The 18,392-nt window shown below is 37.6% G+C and overlaps 1 protein-coding gene across 1 annotated transcript in view; it reads left to right on the top strand.

Annotated features, from left to right (window-relative positions):
* The window catches only part of SMC1B (structural maintenance of chromosomes 1B), an 83,244-nt gene that overhangs the window by 19,726 nt on the left and 45,126 nt on the right, over positions 1-18,392 (top strand). The window contains exons 8-12 of the mRNA XM_012175771.5: positions 1,406-1,488; positions 2,048-2,255; positions 5,095-5,280; positions 6,548-6,727; positions 17,735-17,881. Of these exons, the coding sequence (XP_012031161.2) occupies positions 1,406-1,488; positions 2,048-2,255; positions 5,095-5,280; positions 6,548-6,727; positions 17,735-17,881 (804 nt within the window). The remainder of the gene's footprint in view (positions 1-1,405; positions 1,489-2,047; positions 2,256-5,094; positions 5,281-6,547; positions 6,728-17,734; positions 17,882-18,392) is intronic.

The following is an 18,392-nucleotide window of genomic DNA, read 5'->3' as shown; positions in this document are numbered from 1 at the left end:
GAAAGATGCTTACTCCTTGGAATGAGCAACCTAGACAGCTTATTAAAAAGCAGAGACATTACTTTGTCCACAAAGGTCTGTCTAGTCAAGGCTATGGTTTTTCCAATGGTCATGTATGGATGTGAGAGTTGGACTATAAAGAAAGCTGAGCGCTGAAGAATTGATGCTTTTGAACTGTGGTGTTGGAGAAGACTCTTGAGAGTCCCTTGGACTGCAGGGAGATCCAACCAGTCCATCCTAAAGGAGATCAGTCCTGGTGTTCATTGGTAGGACTGATGGTAAAGCTGAAACTCCCACTACTTTGGCCACCTGATGCGAAGTGTTCACTCGTTTGAAAAGACCCTGATACTGGGAAGGATTGAGGGCAGGAGGAGAGGGGGACAACAGAGGATGAGATGGTTGGATGGCATCACAGACTCAATGGACATGGGTTTGGGTGGACTCCAGGAGTTGGTGATGGACAGGGAGGCCTGGTTGCTGCGGTTCATGGGGTCATAAAAAGTCGGACACGACTGAGCAACTGAACTGAAAACAAATTAATGTTGCTGTAATGCACAGAATGAATTAGACAGGGAAAAGGTTAAAGGTAAACAAATTAGAGACTACCACAATCCTTGGACTTAGTGATAAAGTGAATGGAGCAAGACTTGTGAAGTCCTCCTTCCACAAGCCTGTAGTTGCCTTTTAGATTCCTATACAGTTACAGTATTGAGCCACTCTAGTGGAATTACTTGTCTGTTTCTCCCACCAAACCTTAGTCCTTGAGAGCAGAGACTCTGTCTTGTTGATTATAGTATCTGTAGTTTCTAGCACATGGTAGGCTGTGAATAAATATTTATTGAATGAGTTAGTTTGAGAGAGAGATAGGACTGTATATAAATATTTGAAAATAATCCCCTTGGGGTTTAAAGTTACCAGAGTAAACTTGCTGAAGATAGATATCTAGTAAGTGATGGAGCCAGGATTTGAACCTTGATTCCTGAAACCTCAAAACTTTTTACCATACTGCCTTTTCAAAATAAAAATTTGCTCTCCTGAGAATTTTCATATGGTTATTTATATATTTCAAATTTAGAATAACATGCAATTATAGGCTTCCCCAGTGGCTCAGCAATAAAGCATCTGCCTGCAGGGCAGGAGCTGCAGGAGAACGCGAGTTCAATCTCTGGGTCGGAAAGATCCCCTGGAAGAGGGCATGGCAGCCCACTTCTGTATTCCTGCCTAGAGAATCCTATGGACAGAGGACCCTGGTTGGCTAAGGTCCATAGGGTCACAAAAGAAGTGGACGTGACTGAAGTGACGTAGAATGCACAGACGCATGCTATTACAAGTTCTAGGCATCTAGTGAAAAACTGTTATGTTTGGAGTTGCTATAATTGATTTCAGAGTTCATTTCCTATTTTAGGAAAATATAAAACAAATAAAGGAACAAATAGAAGATCATAAAAAGCGAATAGAGAAGTTGGAGGAGTATACAAAAACATGCATGTAGGTATAGTAAAAAAAATTGCTTGCAGCTTTCTTGTATCTCTGGGGTCTTGTATATTTGTGGTGAATGCTTCCCCTGTATCATAATGTTCTCTCCCATTGTTTTTTTATTTCATTGTAGATACTTAAAAATTATAATTAACCAGTTAAGGTTGAGATTTTGAGAATATAAATGTTTAACAGTGGTGAAACTTAAAACTCTCCTTTGGTATTGATATTTTATAATAAAAGTATGTCATGAAAACTATCAGCACCTAAGTATTCTATCACTAAGAATTTCTTTTTAATTGACATTTACTTACTGTTAAGCTCATGATGATTGCTCTGGTTATAGTGAGTGATCTATTCTTTTTTCTCAGAATCCAGAAATATGTATCTTTTGACTCAAGAAAAGAATGATTTAAGTATCTTTTGCTCATGTTTGGTGTTAGGTTTATTAATTTTTAACCATTTGAAATAGATAGAGCTCTATCCCATTCCCCTGTGATGCCAGGCTAGAGTGTATTGCAGTTCCTAAATTTTGGTTTTTCTTTTTGCTATTATTGTTATTGTCATACAGGAATTGCTTGAAAGAAAAAAAAGAGCAAGAGGAAAACTTAGTGAATGAAATAGAAAAAACAAAATTAAGAATGTCTGAAGTTAATGAAGAATTGAGTCTTATTAGAAGTGAATTGCAGAATGCTGGACTTGATACCCATGAAGGAAAACGTCAGCAAAAGAGAGCAGAGATTCTGGAACACCTTAAGAGACTTTACCCAGATTCAGTGGTAATTGAAATAAAAGGGCTAAGCTTTCTTATTTGTGATTAAAAATTTGAAATTATTAGGAAGTATTATTTCAGAAACCTATAAGTTTTCTGTTTTATTATTTATATTTAAGGCATAATAGTAACTGGGGTAAAATGTGTATAATCCCCAGTAATGTCTATAGGTAAGTAATTATCGGGGAGAAATGTTGATATGAACACATTACCCAGAGAGTCCAGATATCCCCAAAGGATATGGGTATATGAAATAGTCTGTTGCCCTGTAGACACATAGCCTTAAACCTCATTTTCTTCATGATTTCATTTTTTTTTTAAAGTACTTTCTTCAGTGGACATTGTTGGCATACTTTTGAACAGTGAATTTTTATTCTCTAAATCTGACTGTCCATCCAGTATTACTAGTTTGCTTCATTAGCCCCAATGCAGCAATATCTAACCTGTTATGTGAGGTATCCACTTCATAGTTTGATATCGGGGTCTATCATCTCACTCTCGTCACTAACACCAGTGGACACTGTGTGCTCCTTGTTTCATGACAGCCTTTTTTTTCCAGCATTTGACACTGTTAACCACTTGCACTTTTTGAAACACTTGTTTTTTGGCCTCCTTGATACCACACTCTGTTGGTTTTCTTATTTTTCTCTTCACCCATCTTCATTTCGTTTTAGCATCTTTTTTTGCCTTTCTGATTCTTAAGTGTTAGTCTTTGTTTCTAGATAATGATAGAAGAATAAGGGTGGGTCGCAGAATTCTTCCCCCAATACCAAGGAAAATCAGAAAAACTAGTTCAGCAACCAGAAGAGGAAAGGGGCTCATACATCATGCTCTACTAACCTTCAGAAAATAGTAATAGTCCAGGATTTCTTTTTAAAGATTAAAATACAGCATTGCTGATTCTTAATTCTGCAGAAGGCAAACTGGTAAATTGATTAATTTCTGAGAATTCTCAGTATCCCTTAATCTAGCAAGAAGCAAACTTTGTTTCATTCTGAGTAGAAAACTAACACTCAAATAGAATCAGAGAATATGGACCTCTGCTTCTCTTAGATGAAAGTGAAGGCTCTAGAGCTCTTCATTAAATTGAGAAGCCAATTCAAAGCCCTCTCCCCCAAAATGGGATTTGTTCTCTTTCCCCCAAGAAGAAAAACCTTAGTATGGGATATTAATTGAAGAAAAAACAAAACTCAGTTATTCAAGTAAAATACATGCATAGCTTTAGCACAGCTCTCATTTACCCTAGCCTTTCAAACCCATGGGCATCCTGGTAGCTCAGCTGGTAAAGAATCTTCCTGCAAAGCAGGAGACCCCGATTCAATTCCTGGGTGGGGAAGATCCCCTGGAGGAGGGTATGGTAACCCACTCCAGTTCAAGTCCTTGGGTGATGGGCAATCAGAAAATCCTTAGAATATAGAACAGAAAATGCTTGGTCCATCATTTGTTGCTCAGAGGAGATAACCATCTCAGTTTTAGGTGAGACAATCAAAGAAAGTTATCCATCACAGAAAATAAAAGATTTACACAGAGCTGCCCACATTAAATATAGGAAAGGTGAAGAGAAGCTGTATGGTAGTATAGGTATATATATTAAAAGAAAAAAGAATAAAAGGCATTTAGAAGTCAAAGAACCTTGTGGGAAAAAGTTACAGAACAAAATTCCCCATAAGTTTTTTGTGCTGTAGACAATTTAATAAGAGCTTGAATTCACAAAATCAAGTTCAAATATCTGAGTAAAATAAACAGCTAGCACTAAGAAAACAAGACCAAACATTACTGAACTAATAAATTGCAAATAGCAAGAAACGGGTTACATAGCTGAAAATCAAATTACTGACCTAGAAGTCAGATTTTAGTTAATCATACCTGAATTGAGAAGAAAAAACAAAAGATAATAAATATTAAAGACAATGATGATCTATCATAAAGAAATTGGTATTTCTGATGTAGAACCTAGCAAATGAGTCTAAAGACGTAAAATTGAATCTACAAGACGTTCTAGGGAGCATTGATACAGGACGGCTGGCATTCTGATGTTTTCTAGGCTTTTTGAACTTCAGTCTGATTCTTGACCAGTCCTCAGATCCTCAAAAACACTTCTCTGTGGGAAGCCATCTCTGGCTTCTTAGGTCAACCTGGTCCCTGTTACACATTCTCAGAGCACTCTGTGCTTAGTCACAGTGTCTCTTTTAACTCTGCTTTGTACATGCGTATAATTATTGGTTATTTATTTTCTTCCCCTACTAATCTGAAAGCTCTGTGAGGTTAGAGAGGATCTGTTTTGTTCAGGCATGTTTACCCAGTGCCTGGCTCAGTACCTGCATGCAGTAATGCCTCACAGATTCTTATTTAAAAAGTAAAGTCATGAATGAATACTGTTTAATTACTAGGTTTGTAAAATATTTTAATACCTTGGTATTACTAGTCTCTCCTTATTAGTCTTTTGTTAAATGAAATATGACACACCTAACATATCTCATGTGCTGTGTTGTACTTAGTTGCTCAGTCGTGTCTGACTCTCTGTGACCCCATGGACTGTAGCCCACCACGTTCCTCTGTCCATGGCGATTCTCCAGGCAAGAATACTGGAGTGGGCTGCCGTGCCCTCTAGGGAATTTTCCCAACCCAGGGATCAAAACCAGATCTCCCACATTGCAGGCGGATTCTTTACTGTCTGAGCCACTAGAAATGTATTTCCGTTTTCCATTTGAGACTGTTAAATTATGATGTTTATAATTTTGTAAAATTAGTTTTGGTCTGTGCTGCTTTGTTACATTAAAAAAATGATGAATTGTATGTTTTTCATTAATGTGTTTGTTTTTCTCTCCTTTTTGAAACCTGCGAAGTTTGGAAGACTTCTTGACCTGTGTCATCCTATTCATAAGAAATACCAGCTGGCTGTTACTAAACTTTTTGGTCGGTACATGGTTGCCATTGTTGTAGCCTCTGAAAAGGTAGCAAAAGATTGTATTCGATTTCTGAAGGAGGAAAGAGCTGAACCTGAGACGTTCCTTGCACTAGATTACCTTGATGTAAGAAATTTTAAATCCTTAGTTGTTAATAGTGATAAAGTACCGTCTTTTAAAGTATGTCTTTATTGCCTGAGACCGTGGTAGTAATTTACAAAGTCATTGATTGGATGCCAGTTAGTCATTCAATTGGCTGGTGTTAATATATTGACAGGCAAAGAATAATATCTGGAGAAGGTGATGGCACCCCACTCCAATACCCTTGCCTGGAAACTCCCATGGGCGGAGGAGCCTGGTAGGCTGCAGTCCATGGGGTCCGAAGAGTTGGACACGACTGAGCGACTTCACTTTCATTTTTCACTTTCATGCGCTGGAGAAGGAAATGGCAACCCACTCCAGTGTTCTTGCCTAGAGGATCCCAGGGATGGTGGAGCCTGGTGGGCTGCCGTCTGTGGGGTCGCACAGAGTCAGACATGATTGAAGCCACTTAGCAGCAGCGGCAGCTGTCTTTCTTGCCTTCATATCACTTCTCCCTAGTTTTGCCATAATTTACCTCAATGATTGTGAGCACATTGCTCTAGCAGTGCACCCCTAGCCAGCAGTTTATTTTCTCCTGTAGCGTAGTATGTTGGAGAAGGACGAAACGTATGTTCTGTCAGTGGAATGCTAACCCGAAGTTTCAATTGTAAATGTGTGGTCCAGTAAATATGTGTCAGCTATTGGTGGAGCAAGCTGAATTTTGAGGTTTGAGATATGTATTGAAAGGTCTTAAGAGTATCTAAACTTTACATAATATTTATATGTGCACACATATTTTGGTTATATATAGGGTTTTTATTTATGAAAATGAAATTATACTTGCTGGTTTTCAGTAACACATTGCAGATATCTTTTGATCTCTTTATCAACCCAACTTAAGTCATGTCAAAGGGGATCTACAAGCTTTCCTGATATTTAAGCCTAAAATGGTTTTCTGAGTTCCATACTATTGTGCCATTCTTTCGAAAGTATATAAATAGGTATTTTCTCCCACTAGATTTTATGATTTTGAGAGCAGGAAGAGTTTCTCTGTCATTGCTTAATCCCAACTAGTTAGTGATAAAATTTAATCTGGAAATTACATCTTCTGGCATTTGATGAAGTATATTTTTAAAAAATATTAAATAAAGCCAGTGGTATTGTTCATCAGATTCTCATCTAATTTTTATTGTGTATAAGTGCATACTACTAATCACTTACTGTTATATATGTTCTTTGAAAAAGAATGTCCTGAATATTTGGTTTATATTTTAATATACCTAATATATCAAGTATTTTTTAAACCTTTTAGATTAAACCAATCAATGAAAGATTAAGGGAGATTAAAGGCTGTAAAATGATGATTGATGTCATAAAGACTCAGTTTCCTCAGCTGAAGAAAGTAATTCAGTTTGTGTGTGGAAATGGCCTTGTCTGTGAGACTCTGGAAGAAGCAAGGCATATTGCCTTCGCTGGACCTGAAAGACGGAAAGTAAGAGATTTAAATTGCAGTTTTGGATAATTTAAAGCAGTATTTGTAAGACTAACATATTACATATGCAAATATTTATATATGCTTTCATATGTTCTCCTATGTGAGGAAGACTAACAGAACCTAAGATATTCATGGCTGCAGTAGTTTTTGTAATGTTAAGTATTCAAAAAATTAATTTCTCTAATATTTCCCCAAATCAGAAATCATATTTTGAAAGTTAGATTTATTGTAGTGATATCTTAAAGCTGTTAATTTTTAACTATATGTACAATAAATGTTCCTGTTGGATCTCAGATTTTCCCTGTATATATATTTTTATATATATATATACATATATATATATATACATATATATACATATATATAAAAAATACATTTCTGAATACCAGGAAAGAATTTGGGTGCTTAGTTTACATTCTCGGTTATTCTATAATTTAATGAAGATACTAACTGTCCTTTTATACATTCAAGGTTTTAACACATTTGAAGTTATATAGAAATAGCACAATTGAAATGAGGTTACTAAATATTAGTCTCTCAAATAATTGAGGTTTTAAAAATATTGTTTCCTCTCAGTTGAAATAGAGTTTGTATTTAATTAAGCAGTGTAAAATTATTCAAATTATCTGATATAGTCTTTTTTTAAAAACTACTTTGTGATAACATAGTACCTAAGGGCATTAACTATGGAGTAAGATCAGTTCCCTGATAGCTGGTAAAGAACCTGATAGCTGGTAAAGATACCCTGATAGTTAGTAAAGAATCTGCCTGCAATGCAGGAAACCCCAGTCGATTCCTGGGTCGGGAAGATCCACTGGAAAAGGGATAGGTTACCCACTCCAGTATTCTTAGGCTTCCCTTGTGGCTCAGCTGGTGAAGAATCGACCTGCAGTGTGGGAGACCAGGGTTTGATCCCTGGGCTGGGAAGATTCCTGGGTTGGGAAGATCCACAGGAGAAGGAAAAGGATACCCACTCCAGTATTCTGGCCTAGAGAATTCCATGGACTGTATAGTCCATGGGGTTGCAAAGAGTCGGACATGACTGAGCAACTTGCAAAAGGAAAAAAAGACCAGTGATACTACTTAGTAATGAATTATGTAAATTTAGGCAAGTTTCTAAACCTTTTAGTTTGTTCATCTAAAGTGGCAGAAATAATGGTACTTATTTCATAGAGTTATAGGATTAAATAAGTAATAACATGCAAAATGCTTTTATAGTGCCCAGGAAATAGCTCTCAAAAAAGTGAGTCATTTTGTATTTGCTAGTCAGTTTACACATATTGATGTGAAATGTCCAGAATCGCAAATTAACACAAAGCAGGCTATTCTTATGAAAGATAGGAATTTCCCATATTAAATATATTGACTTGTCTTATATGATTAACTTCTCATACACTTTAGTAGTTGTAGCTATAATAATCTTAATGTGATCTCTGTCGTTGATTTCTCTATATTAAATTTAAGCAGGTGTAATAAGTGAGCTACTTAAATATCTTCCTTATTTGCTCCCTCATTAACTATGCTAAAGTTGATTTTTGTATATTTGTAAAATTGATTTTTGAAGATTTGTGTGATGAATTTAAAGAAGTCACATGAAGATAAGACTGTGTTTAACTTTTCCTTCATTCACCGTATATTGATGGTTTGTATCTTGTTCATAGTAATATGCCTTCCTCCTTTAGGCTATATTTTTTTCTTTTTGTTATTTCAAAATTTTAATCATCTTTATAAATCATATTTTTATCTTGAAGTATGTTCCAGGGACTCGTCTTCCCATTGTTATTATTCCACTTGAAGAATATTTTGTATTTTAGGTTGCAAAAGACATTTGGATAGATGTCATATTTTCACAGAAATCACCTGAGGTTTTTAATTTGAGCTTTTGGTTTTCCATGGACTTGATGTCTTTCCATTGTCTTGATAATGTGGTTTAAAATTTTCCTTGTTCAAACATTGCAAGTTATATCACAAAATTATATTTTTGTTAGTTTATAAACTACATATAGTACGTGTAAACTATATAATATAAATTACAGTGATTTTGCTAGCTGTAGTTTAGTCATTAAGATATTTATAACTCAATCTTAAAATAGTTTAAAAATTTATGTGACAAAATTTTAAAATCTAGAGTCTCTTTCAATACATGTGGAAATACAAGGAAATTTCATCCATTTCCCTTAAGCAAAGAAACAACAATTATTTGCTTCCTTTTCTCATAGACTGGATGGTTATTTCTCTAAATCATATATAGAAATATCTGTTTATGCTTTGGGCTTCCCTAATAGCTCAGTTAGTAAAGAATCTGCCTGCAATGCAGGAGACCCCAGTTCAATTCCTGGGTGGGAAGATCCACTGGAGAAGGGATAGGCTACCCACTCCACTTTTCTTAGACTTCCCTTGTGGCTCAGCTGGTAAAGAATCCACCTGCAGTGCGGGAGACTTGGGTTCAATCCCTGGGTCGGGAAAATCCCCTGGAGAAGGGAAAGGCTACCCACTCCAGTATTCTGGCCTAGAGAATTCCATGGACTATACAGTCCATGGGGTCACAAAGAGTCAGACAGAACTGAGCGACTTTCACTTTCATTTATGCTTTACCCTTCTAATATGATGTAGCAAAAAAACAGACCCAGAAAAATGTCATTAACTAGCTGGTAATCTGTGAAAACATCATTTTTCCAAAAATTAAATACATTAAACAAGAGAGAATAAAAATGCAGGGTACAGTAGGTTGAAAACACTGGGTATCATCTGGAATAAAATATAGTTGAATCTACACTTCATACGTTATATCAGTATATTCATAGATCAGAAATGTAAATGTTAAAAAATAAAAGAGAAACTATGGGAAATTTTTTTCTTAACCTCAGAGATAGTAAGGCCTTTACAATATGACCAAAAATAAAAAAAGCCAACCCCAAGGCTAAAAACATGGGTGAAAAAGTGAAAGTGTTAGTCACTTAGTCATATCCAACTCTTTGTGACCCCATGGACTGTAGCCTGCCAGGCTCCTGTCCATGGCATTCTCCAGGGAAGAATACTGGAGTGGTTTTTAGCCATTCTTAATCGCTATGCATAAATTTACATAAACATAACATTTCTGCATAGAAAAGACCATTATAAGCAAAATCAAAAGACATGGCAAACCAGAGAAAATATTTTCTACTCATAAAAAAGAAAATTTGCCACAAATCAATCAGGTAAAGAACAGAAATAAAGTTGAAAAATAGACAAAGGAGAGGAGCAAACTTAGGTTCATAAAAGGAAATATTCAGTTCAGTCGCTAAGTCGTGTCCAGTTCGTTGCGATCCCATGAATTGCAGCATGCCAGGCCTCCCTGTCCATCACCAGCTCCTGGTGTTCACTCAAATTCACGTCCATCGAGTCGGTGATGCCATCCACCCATCTCATCCTCTCTCATCCCCTTTTCCTCCTGGCCCCAAACCCTCCCAGCATCAGAGTCTTTTCCAAGGAGTCAACTCTTTGCATGAGGTGGCCAAAATACTAGAGTTTCAGCTTTAGCATCATTCCTTCCAAAGAACACCCAGGACTGATCTCCTTTCGAATGGACTGGTTGGATCTCCTTGCTGTCTAAGAGACTCTCAAGAGTCTTCTCCAACACCACACTTCAAAAGCATCAATTCTTCGGCACTCAGCTTTCTTCACAAGTCCAACTCTCACATCCATACATGACTATTGGAAAACCATAGCCTTGACTAGATGGACCTTTGTTGGCAAAGTAATGTCTCTGCTTTTGAATATGCTATCTAGGTTGGTCATAACTTTTCTTCCAAGGAGTAAGCGTCTTTTAATTTCATGGCTACAGTCACCATCTGCAGTGATTTTGGAGCCCCCAAAAATAAAGTCTGACACTGTTTCCACTGTTTCCCCATCTATTTACCATGAAGTGATGGGACCAGATGCCATGATCTTCGTTTTCTGAATGTTGAGCTTTACGCCAACTTTTTCACTCTCCTCTTTCACTTTCCTCAAGAGGCTTTTTAGTTCCTCTTCACTTTCTGCCATAAGGGTGATGTCATCTGCATATCTGAGGTTATTGATATTTCTCCCGGCAATCTGGATTCCAGCTTGTGCTCCTTCCAGCCCAGCGTTTCTCATTATATACTCTGCATAGAAGTTAAATAAGCAGGATGACAATATACAACCTTGATGTACTCCTTTTCCTATTTAGAACCAGTCTGTTGTTACATGTCCAGTTCTAGCTGTGGCTTCCTGACCTGCATATAGATTTCTCAAGAGGCAGGTCAGGTGGTCTGGTATTCCCTTCTGTTTCAGAATTTTCCAGTTTATTGTGATCCACACAGTCAGAGGCTTTGGCATAGCCAATAAAACAGAAATAGATGTATAATTGGTGTTAAATACGAAAACTCACCCTCACTTAAAATATGGGAAATTCCCATTAAAACTATACCAAAATACTGTTTTCACTTGTCAAATTGATCAATATCAAAAAGTTTGATAGCACTTTATGGGGAAAGAGACCCTTGGGTTCACTGCTCTGGGCATGTAAATTTGTGCCAGCTATGTGAGGGGCAAGTCTAGCAGTTGTAAAGAACTTTACATACACATAAAATCGTATGTGTATGAAATGATATATATACAAGATTTAGTTATTGAACCATTGTGTGCAGCAAGAAATTTGGAAACAATTTGCGCAAGACTGTTCAGTAAAGTTATAATGCATTTATAAAATGGGACTCTATATAACCTTAAATAGAGGGAATGAAGCTCTTTATGTACAAGTGTCAGATAATCTCCAAGATTTCAGTTCAGTTGCTCAGTTGTGTCTGACTCTCTGTAACCCCGTGGACCATAGCACACCAGGCCTCCCTGTCCATCACCAACTCCTGGAGTTTACTCACACTCATGTGCATTGAGTCGGTGATGCCATCCAGCCATCTCATCCTCTGTTGTCCCCTTCTCCTCCTGCCCCCAATCTTTCCCAGTATCAGGGTCTTTTCAGATGAGTCAGTTCTTTGCATCAGGTGGCCAAAGTATTGGAGCTTCAGCTTCAGCATCAGTCCTTCCAATGAATATTCAGGACTGATTTCCTTTAGGATGGACTGGTTGGATCTCCTTGCTGTCTAAGAGACTCTCAAGAGTCTTCTCCAACACCACAGTTAAAAAGCATCAATTCTTCAGCGATCAGCTTTCTTTATAGTCCAACTTAAATCTATACATGACTACTCCAAGATATAGTCAGTTTTTTTAAAAGTAGTAAGTAGACTAGTGCTTATTATGTTACCATTTGTGTAAAACATGAGGAAAGGAGATGTGTATTTGTTTATGCAAAGATATTTCTGGAAGAATACATAAGAAATTGACAGCATTGATTATCTCTAGGGAGGGTAACTGGGTCATAGGGGCTAGCAATGCCAGGAAAATTTTTTACTCTATGCCCTGTATCTTTTGGAGTTTGAACTATGTGAATGTCTTACCCATTCAAAAGTAAAAGGAAATGTTAAAGTATATTATTTTCCATACTTGTGAAAGACAGCTTAAAAATACGTATAACCTATATAACACAAAAGTTACAGAGGATCTGCTTCAGCAGCTTATAACACTGAAACAGAATTTCTTGAAACAGTTGAATTTGGTTCAGTGGAATGATCGGATATACCTCAGAATGAATTTTTAATGCCAAAGAAATCCTCCTTTTCCTAAGCCAGGCTCTCTGGAACTTTTATTTAATGCTACTAATATTTTTAAATGCCCCCCAACTTCTTATTTTATATGAGATTCCCAAGGTATTTTTGGGGGAATGCAAGCCCCCAAATAGGCATAGGATGACTGCACTGAGCAACCATTGTAAACTGTAATTTTCAGGCTAGAAATAGAAATTGTAGTCCTGCCAGAATAGCTTTGACTGTCAATCAAATAAAAATAGGTTATTTGATACTAAGTTTACTTTTTAAAGAAATAAATTCTTTTAATAAACCTAGAAACTATTTTTTAAAGCCCTATAATTCTATGAATTGCTGCCTATTTCATTTTTAGAATTAAAGGAGGTCTATAACATGGTGATTATTAAGAACATGGACATAGATGTTTGATCAACTTTTGATTTAGGGATTTTAGTCCCTGTCTTAAAGAGATGGGAATGCCAGACCTCCTTACCTGTCTCCTGAAACACCTGTATGCACGTCAAGAAGCAACACCTTACGTGGAACAACTGACTGCTTCAGTTGTGGGAAAGGAGTATGTCAAGGTTGTATATTGTCACTCTGTTTATTTAGCTTTGTGCCGAGTACATCATGTGAAATGCCGGGCTGGATGAATCATAAGCTGAAATCAAGATTGCCAGGAGAAATATCAACCTCAGATTTGCAGATGATACCACTCTGATAGCAGAAAGTGAAGAGGAACTGAAGAGCCTCTTGATGAAAGTGAAAGAGGAGAATGAAAAAGCTGGCTTAAAACTCAGCATTCAAAAAACGGAGATCATGGCATCAATCCCATCACTTCATGGCAAATAGAAGGGAAAAAGTAGAAGCAGTGACCGATTCTATTTTCATGAGCTCCAAAATCACTGTGGACAGTGACTGCAGTTGTGAAATTAAAAGATGCTTGCTCCTTGGAAGAAAAGCTATGACAAACCGAGATAGCATGTTAAAAAGCAGAGACTTTACTTTGCTTACAAAGGTCCATATGGTCTGGATTTGAGTGAAAATGAAAGTTGCTCAGTCATATCCAACTCTTTTCAACCCCATGGAATAGTCCATGGAATTCTTTAGGCCAGAATACTGGAGTGGGTAGCCTTTCCCTTCTCCAGGGGAACTTCCCAATGCAGGGATCAAACCCAGGTCTCCAACATTGCAGCCAGATTCTTTACCAGCTGAGCCACCAGGTAAGCCCAAGAATACTGGAGTGGGTAGCCTATCCCTTTCTGGGGGATCTTCCTGACCCAGGAATCAAACTGGGGTCTCCTGCATTGCAGATGGATTCTTTACCAGCTGAGCTACCAAGGAATGGATGTGAGAGTTGGACCATAAAGAAGACTGAGCACTGAAGAATTGATGCTTTCTAATTGTGCTGGTTTTTTCCAGTAGTCATGTATGGATGTGAGAGTTGGACTGTGAAGAAGGCTGAGCACCGAAGAATTGATGCTTTTGAACTGTGGTGTTGGAGAAGGCTCTTGAGAGTCCCTTGGACTGCAGGGAGATCCAACCAGTCCATTCTGAAGGAGATCAGCCCTGGGATTTCTTTGGAAGGAATGATGCTAAAGCTGAAACTCCAGTACTTTGGCCACCTCATGTGAAGAGTTGACTCCTTGGAAAAAACTCTGATGCTGGGAGGGATTGGAGGCAGGAGGAGAAGGGGACGACAGAGGATGAGATGGCTGGATGGCATCACTGACTCAATGGACATGAGTCTGAGTGAACTCCAGGAGTTGGTGATGGACAGGGAGGCCTGGCGTGCTGCGATTCATGGGGTCGCAAAGAGTCGGACACGACTGAGCGACTGAACTGAACTGAACTGAATTGAATTGTGCTGGAGAAGACTTTTGAGAGTCCCTTGGACAGCAAGGCAGTCAAACCAGTCAATCCTAAAGGAATAGACCCTGAATATTCATTGGAAAGACTGATGCTGAAGTGGAAGCTACAGTACTTCAGCCACGTGATGCGAAGAGCCGACTTATTGGAGAAGACTCTGATGCTGGGAAGATTGAAGGCAAAAGAAGAGGGCAGCAGAGGATGAGATGGTTAGATAGCATCACTGACTCTATGGACATGAATTTGAGCAAACTCTGAGAGATAGTGAAGGACAGAAAAGCCTGGTGTGCTGCAGTCCATGGGGTGGCAAAGAATTGGACATGATTTAGCAACTAAACAACAACAGATGGCTTTAGGCAAGCTTCTTAATGTCTGTAAGCCCCAGTCTATAAGATGGAAATCATATTTACTCATGGGGTGCAAACATACAATTGAATAGCATATATGCACTATGTCAAGCATAGTGTGATAAATAGTTACAGTAATGACAGCAGCAGCCAACAAAGTAATAAAAAGAATCTCAGGAAACTGTGAGTACCCTCTGCTCTAAGTGGGGAAGTTGACTTGGCCAAGTGTGATGCCTGGAAAGAGAGAGCGGGCATAGGATAGCATATGTGTTATGACAGCTTCTTAGTTCAAAGTTCTTGATACACTTCTCTCTCTTCTTGCCAAGCCAGCCCACAAATTTGTGTGTGTGTGTGTGACATTTGACTTTTACACATGCAAAAAACAAGTTAATAAATGTTCAGTTTGGAAATAGAGCTCAAAAAGGAAAATCGGGACTTCCCTGGTGGTCCAGTGGTTAAGACTCCACACTTCCGGTGCAGGGGACATGGGTTCAGTCCCTGGTGGGGAACTGAGATTCCACATGCCACGTGGTGGAGCCCCCCCCAAAATAAAGGAATAGGAAAGCCATCCCTAACATGTTCTATAGAGTTGCCAGATCAAATATTTGGACATAAATTTAAAAGTTATTTGTTGTTTATCAGAAGTTCAGATTTAACTGGGCATCCTATATTCCTCTTTCCTAAGTCTGGCCACCATACTCTTGAAAGATGTAGTGAGTGTTGTGGTCTATGTGCCAGATATTTGATAGTCAGCTATATTACTCTTAGCCTTTGTAGGTATTGATATATGTATAATTGGGTCTTTACCATGAGATCAAGTATGTACTACATTTTAATGATATCACTTCTATATTTTAATTTTAATCTAAAATTAATTTTAATATGTATTATTAGATGTAGATATTAGCTTCCCCCCCAAATGGGTGATTATCTATCCCAGTATATTTAATAATTTTTCTTTTTGATTGAATTGACTTCTCATCACAGTCTAAATTAGTTATACTTTCTTTTTTCATCAAGTTTAATTTGCTATCTCTTATTTGTAGCTGTCTTATTGTATATTTATATTTAGTACAATAATCTTTATTTTAATCTATAAAAGAATTTCTTTTAGGAAATAGTCAAGATATACATTATCAGTAGGTAAAATGTTAGCCCACAGACAGTATAAAATTATGTATAAAACTAAACTCATGTTCTTTCTAAATCTTGATCTCAATTCTTAGTACCACTCTTCTAACCAAATGAAATTCTGGTTTTTACTCATGGATCTCCTTATAACCTCTGCAGTTCCCATAACTTTAAAAATTATACCACCTAAATATATCTCAAAATCTTTTTCCTTTTCTTTACCTTAGATATTATTAGCTGATTTCATACCATCACCTCTGGCTTCACGTGGACCAGTCAGTCCATTTTCCATATGGTTGCCAGAGTGGTCTGTTTAAAGTTCACATCTCACCATCTCTCTCCTTTGCTGTCAGACAGTGCTAATCTCCAGCCCCTCCACACACCCTGTCAGTCCTCAGCTGCATTTGATCCACATTCTTCCTGTGATGACGTACAAAGAGCTCTGTGATCTGCCCTGTCTAGCAGCCTCACTCTTTCCTTTCTTTCCTGAAATTCAGACACAGTAGCTAGAGCTCTAGGAGTAATCTTGGACTACAGAATGACTTTGAAGGTTGTCAGATAAGAGCCGCTTGACACATCATTAGTGACCTACAGTGTGGATATAAAAGCAAGCTTTATTGAGAACAGCCGAAAGGCAGAGGAGCAGCAGAGCCTGTGTAGTCCGTCAGCTTTCATTCTGTATAGGTGTACTTTGCTGGCAAAAACGGCATGAGCTAGAAGTGTTCCAGGAGAGGGAAGCTTTTATGGAGAGGTCAGAGGAGTAAGGTGGTCATGTAACAGTGGGCTTCCTAGTCAGGGAAACTTCTTTCTGCATGAGACACCACCTACAGGAGTTCAGTTTTTGTGCCATTGCTGTTGGTATCTGGTAGAGATCTAGTGTTCTTCCTGAGTTCAGACGTGATGAGAAAACTCATTGCCAAGCTAACAGTTGGGAGAGAAGGGAACCCCCAGTGCCTTCCAGAAAATAAAAGGCCTGTCCCCTCGGAGGGGTAATCCCAGTAAAATACTAAGGGTGGCAGAGCGGTATGACAGGAGTGTGGGTTAACTGTGCAGCAACATACGCACACTGGAATGTTTACCTCTGAAATTGCAAAAGAGAGAGAAACTAAGTTTTTTGTTAAATGTAATTAATCTAATTCTAACTCATACTTTTGATAAGACACAGTGAAAGCCTTCACTGTGTCTGGAAGGCTTCTGCGAACCTTCCAGGCTGGGTTGGAACACCCCAGTTTTATGCCCACAGATTACTCTGTTTCTGTTGTCTCCTACTTCGCATTGCAATGATATGTTTATGTGTTTCTTTTCCTTACTAGTCTGACCATAAGGGTCAGTGCCATACTGGACTCTCTTTCGGTCACTCCAGTTCCCAGTATAGAATGTCTCAAACACAGCAGTCACACGGAGTGTCAGTCTAGGAATGAATGAGGCTCCTGTTGGCTTTTTTAAAAATTAGTTTACATTACGTGGCTTTAGTCCTCCACAGGCTCTCTCCTCTGCTCTGACTAATTAGTTAGAAACATTTTAAAATCACTGAGAATTGCTTTCATTTATTCCATAAAGCAAGACTATAAATTTCAAGCTGTTTTATACATTTGACTCAGTTAAAATTTGGGGTCCAATTTCATATTCATTTTAGAGTACATGGTATTTTTGATATTCTAGAGTAACTAAGGCTGTTTTCAAAGAATGTCTTTGGCGTGTGAGAGTCTTTAAAATACAGTATTACATAATGCAAAGTATGAGATATTAAATACAAATACTCTTGGTTTTTTTCTTCTCAGTACTGAATATGTTTGGGACTAACATATAATTTTATTTTGCTACTCATTTGTGCCTGAAATACAAAACAGTGAGTTTGCTGGCTGGTGTCCCTCATGAGCTAGTTGTCTTATGATAGAGTTTAGTAAATAGTTTTTTTAACTACATATTCTTAGCTGTATAAGTTGTTGTGTTATATTCTGTTTTTATCTTCTTTGTGTACATTTCTCCAAGGTAAAATATTTTTAATTTTACAGACAGTAGCTCTTGATGGAACATTATTTTTAAAATCTGGAGTGATCTCTGGAGGGTCAAGTGACTTAAAATCCAAGGCTAGATGCTGGGATGAGAAAGAGTTAAAGAATTTAAGAGACAGGAGAACCCAACTAATCCAAGAATTAAAGGTAAATCCATGTAAAAATTGTAGAATACTAAGTAGAGTAATTGTGTTTTTAAGCAAATTTCTTAGGTAATAAAAGTACCACGCCATTAGTTTAAAGAAGTCAAATTATGCAAAATGGAATAAAGTGAAAAATAAAAATTTTCCCTTGCCCATCCTTACATTTCAGTGGTATTTGTTAAACATAGTTTGATGCATATATTCTAGAAATTTTCTCGGTACATGCAAGTCTATGTATTATTTTCCTGATTTGTTTTATAATAGACTTTTGCTATTGATTATGTTTGCAACAAGCTTTTTACTTAGTATCACAACATGGACAGTGTTTTCATTTAGCATATAGAGAGCTACTTTGTTTTTTAATGAGTCCTTCCTGCTATTTTATTATATAGATTTTAACCAGTGTCACTTTGGTTTTTGTTATTACAAATGAGGCAGCATTCAACTTTCTTTGGAAAGAGAAGGTAACACAGTGCCTGAGAGTATAAATCCTATGGCCACACTGCCTGAGTTTG

Source organism: Ovis aries, chromosome 3 (genome assembly GCF_016772045.2).
Source record: "Ovis aries strain OAR_USU_Benz2616 breed Rambouillet chromosome 3, ARS-UI_Ramb_v3.0, whole genome shotgun sequence".
NCBI lineage: Eukaryota > Metazoa > Chordata > Mammalia > Artiodactyla > Bovidae > Ovis > Ovis aries.
This window is presented reverse-complemented; position numbering and strand designations above follow the sequence as displayed.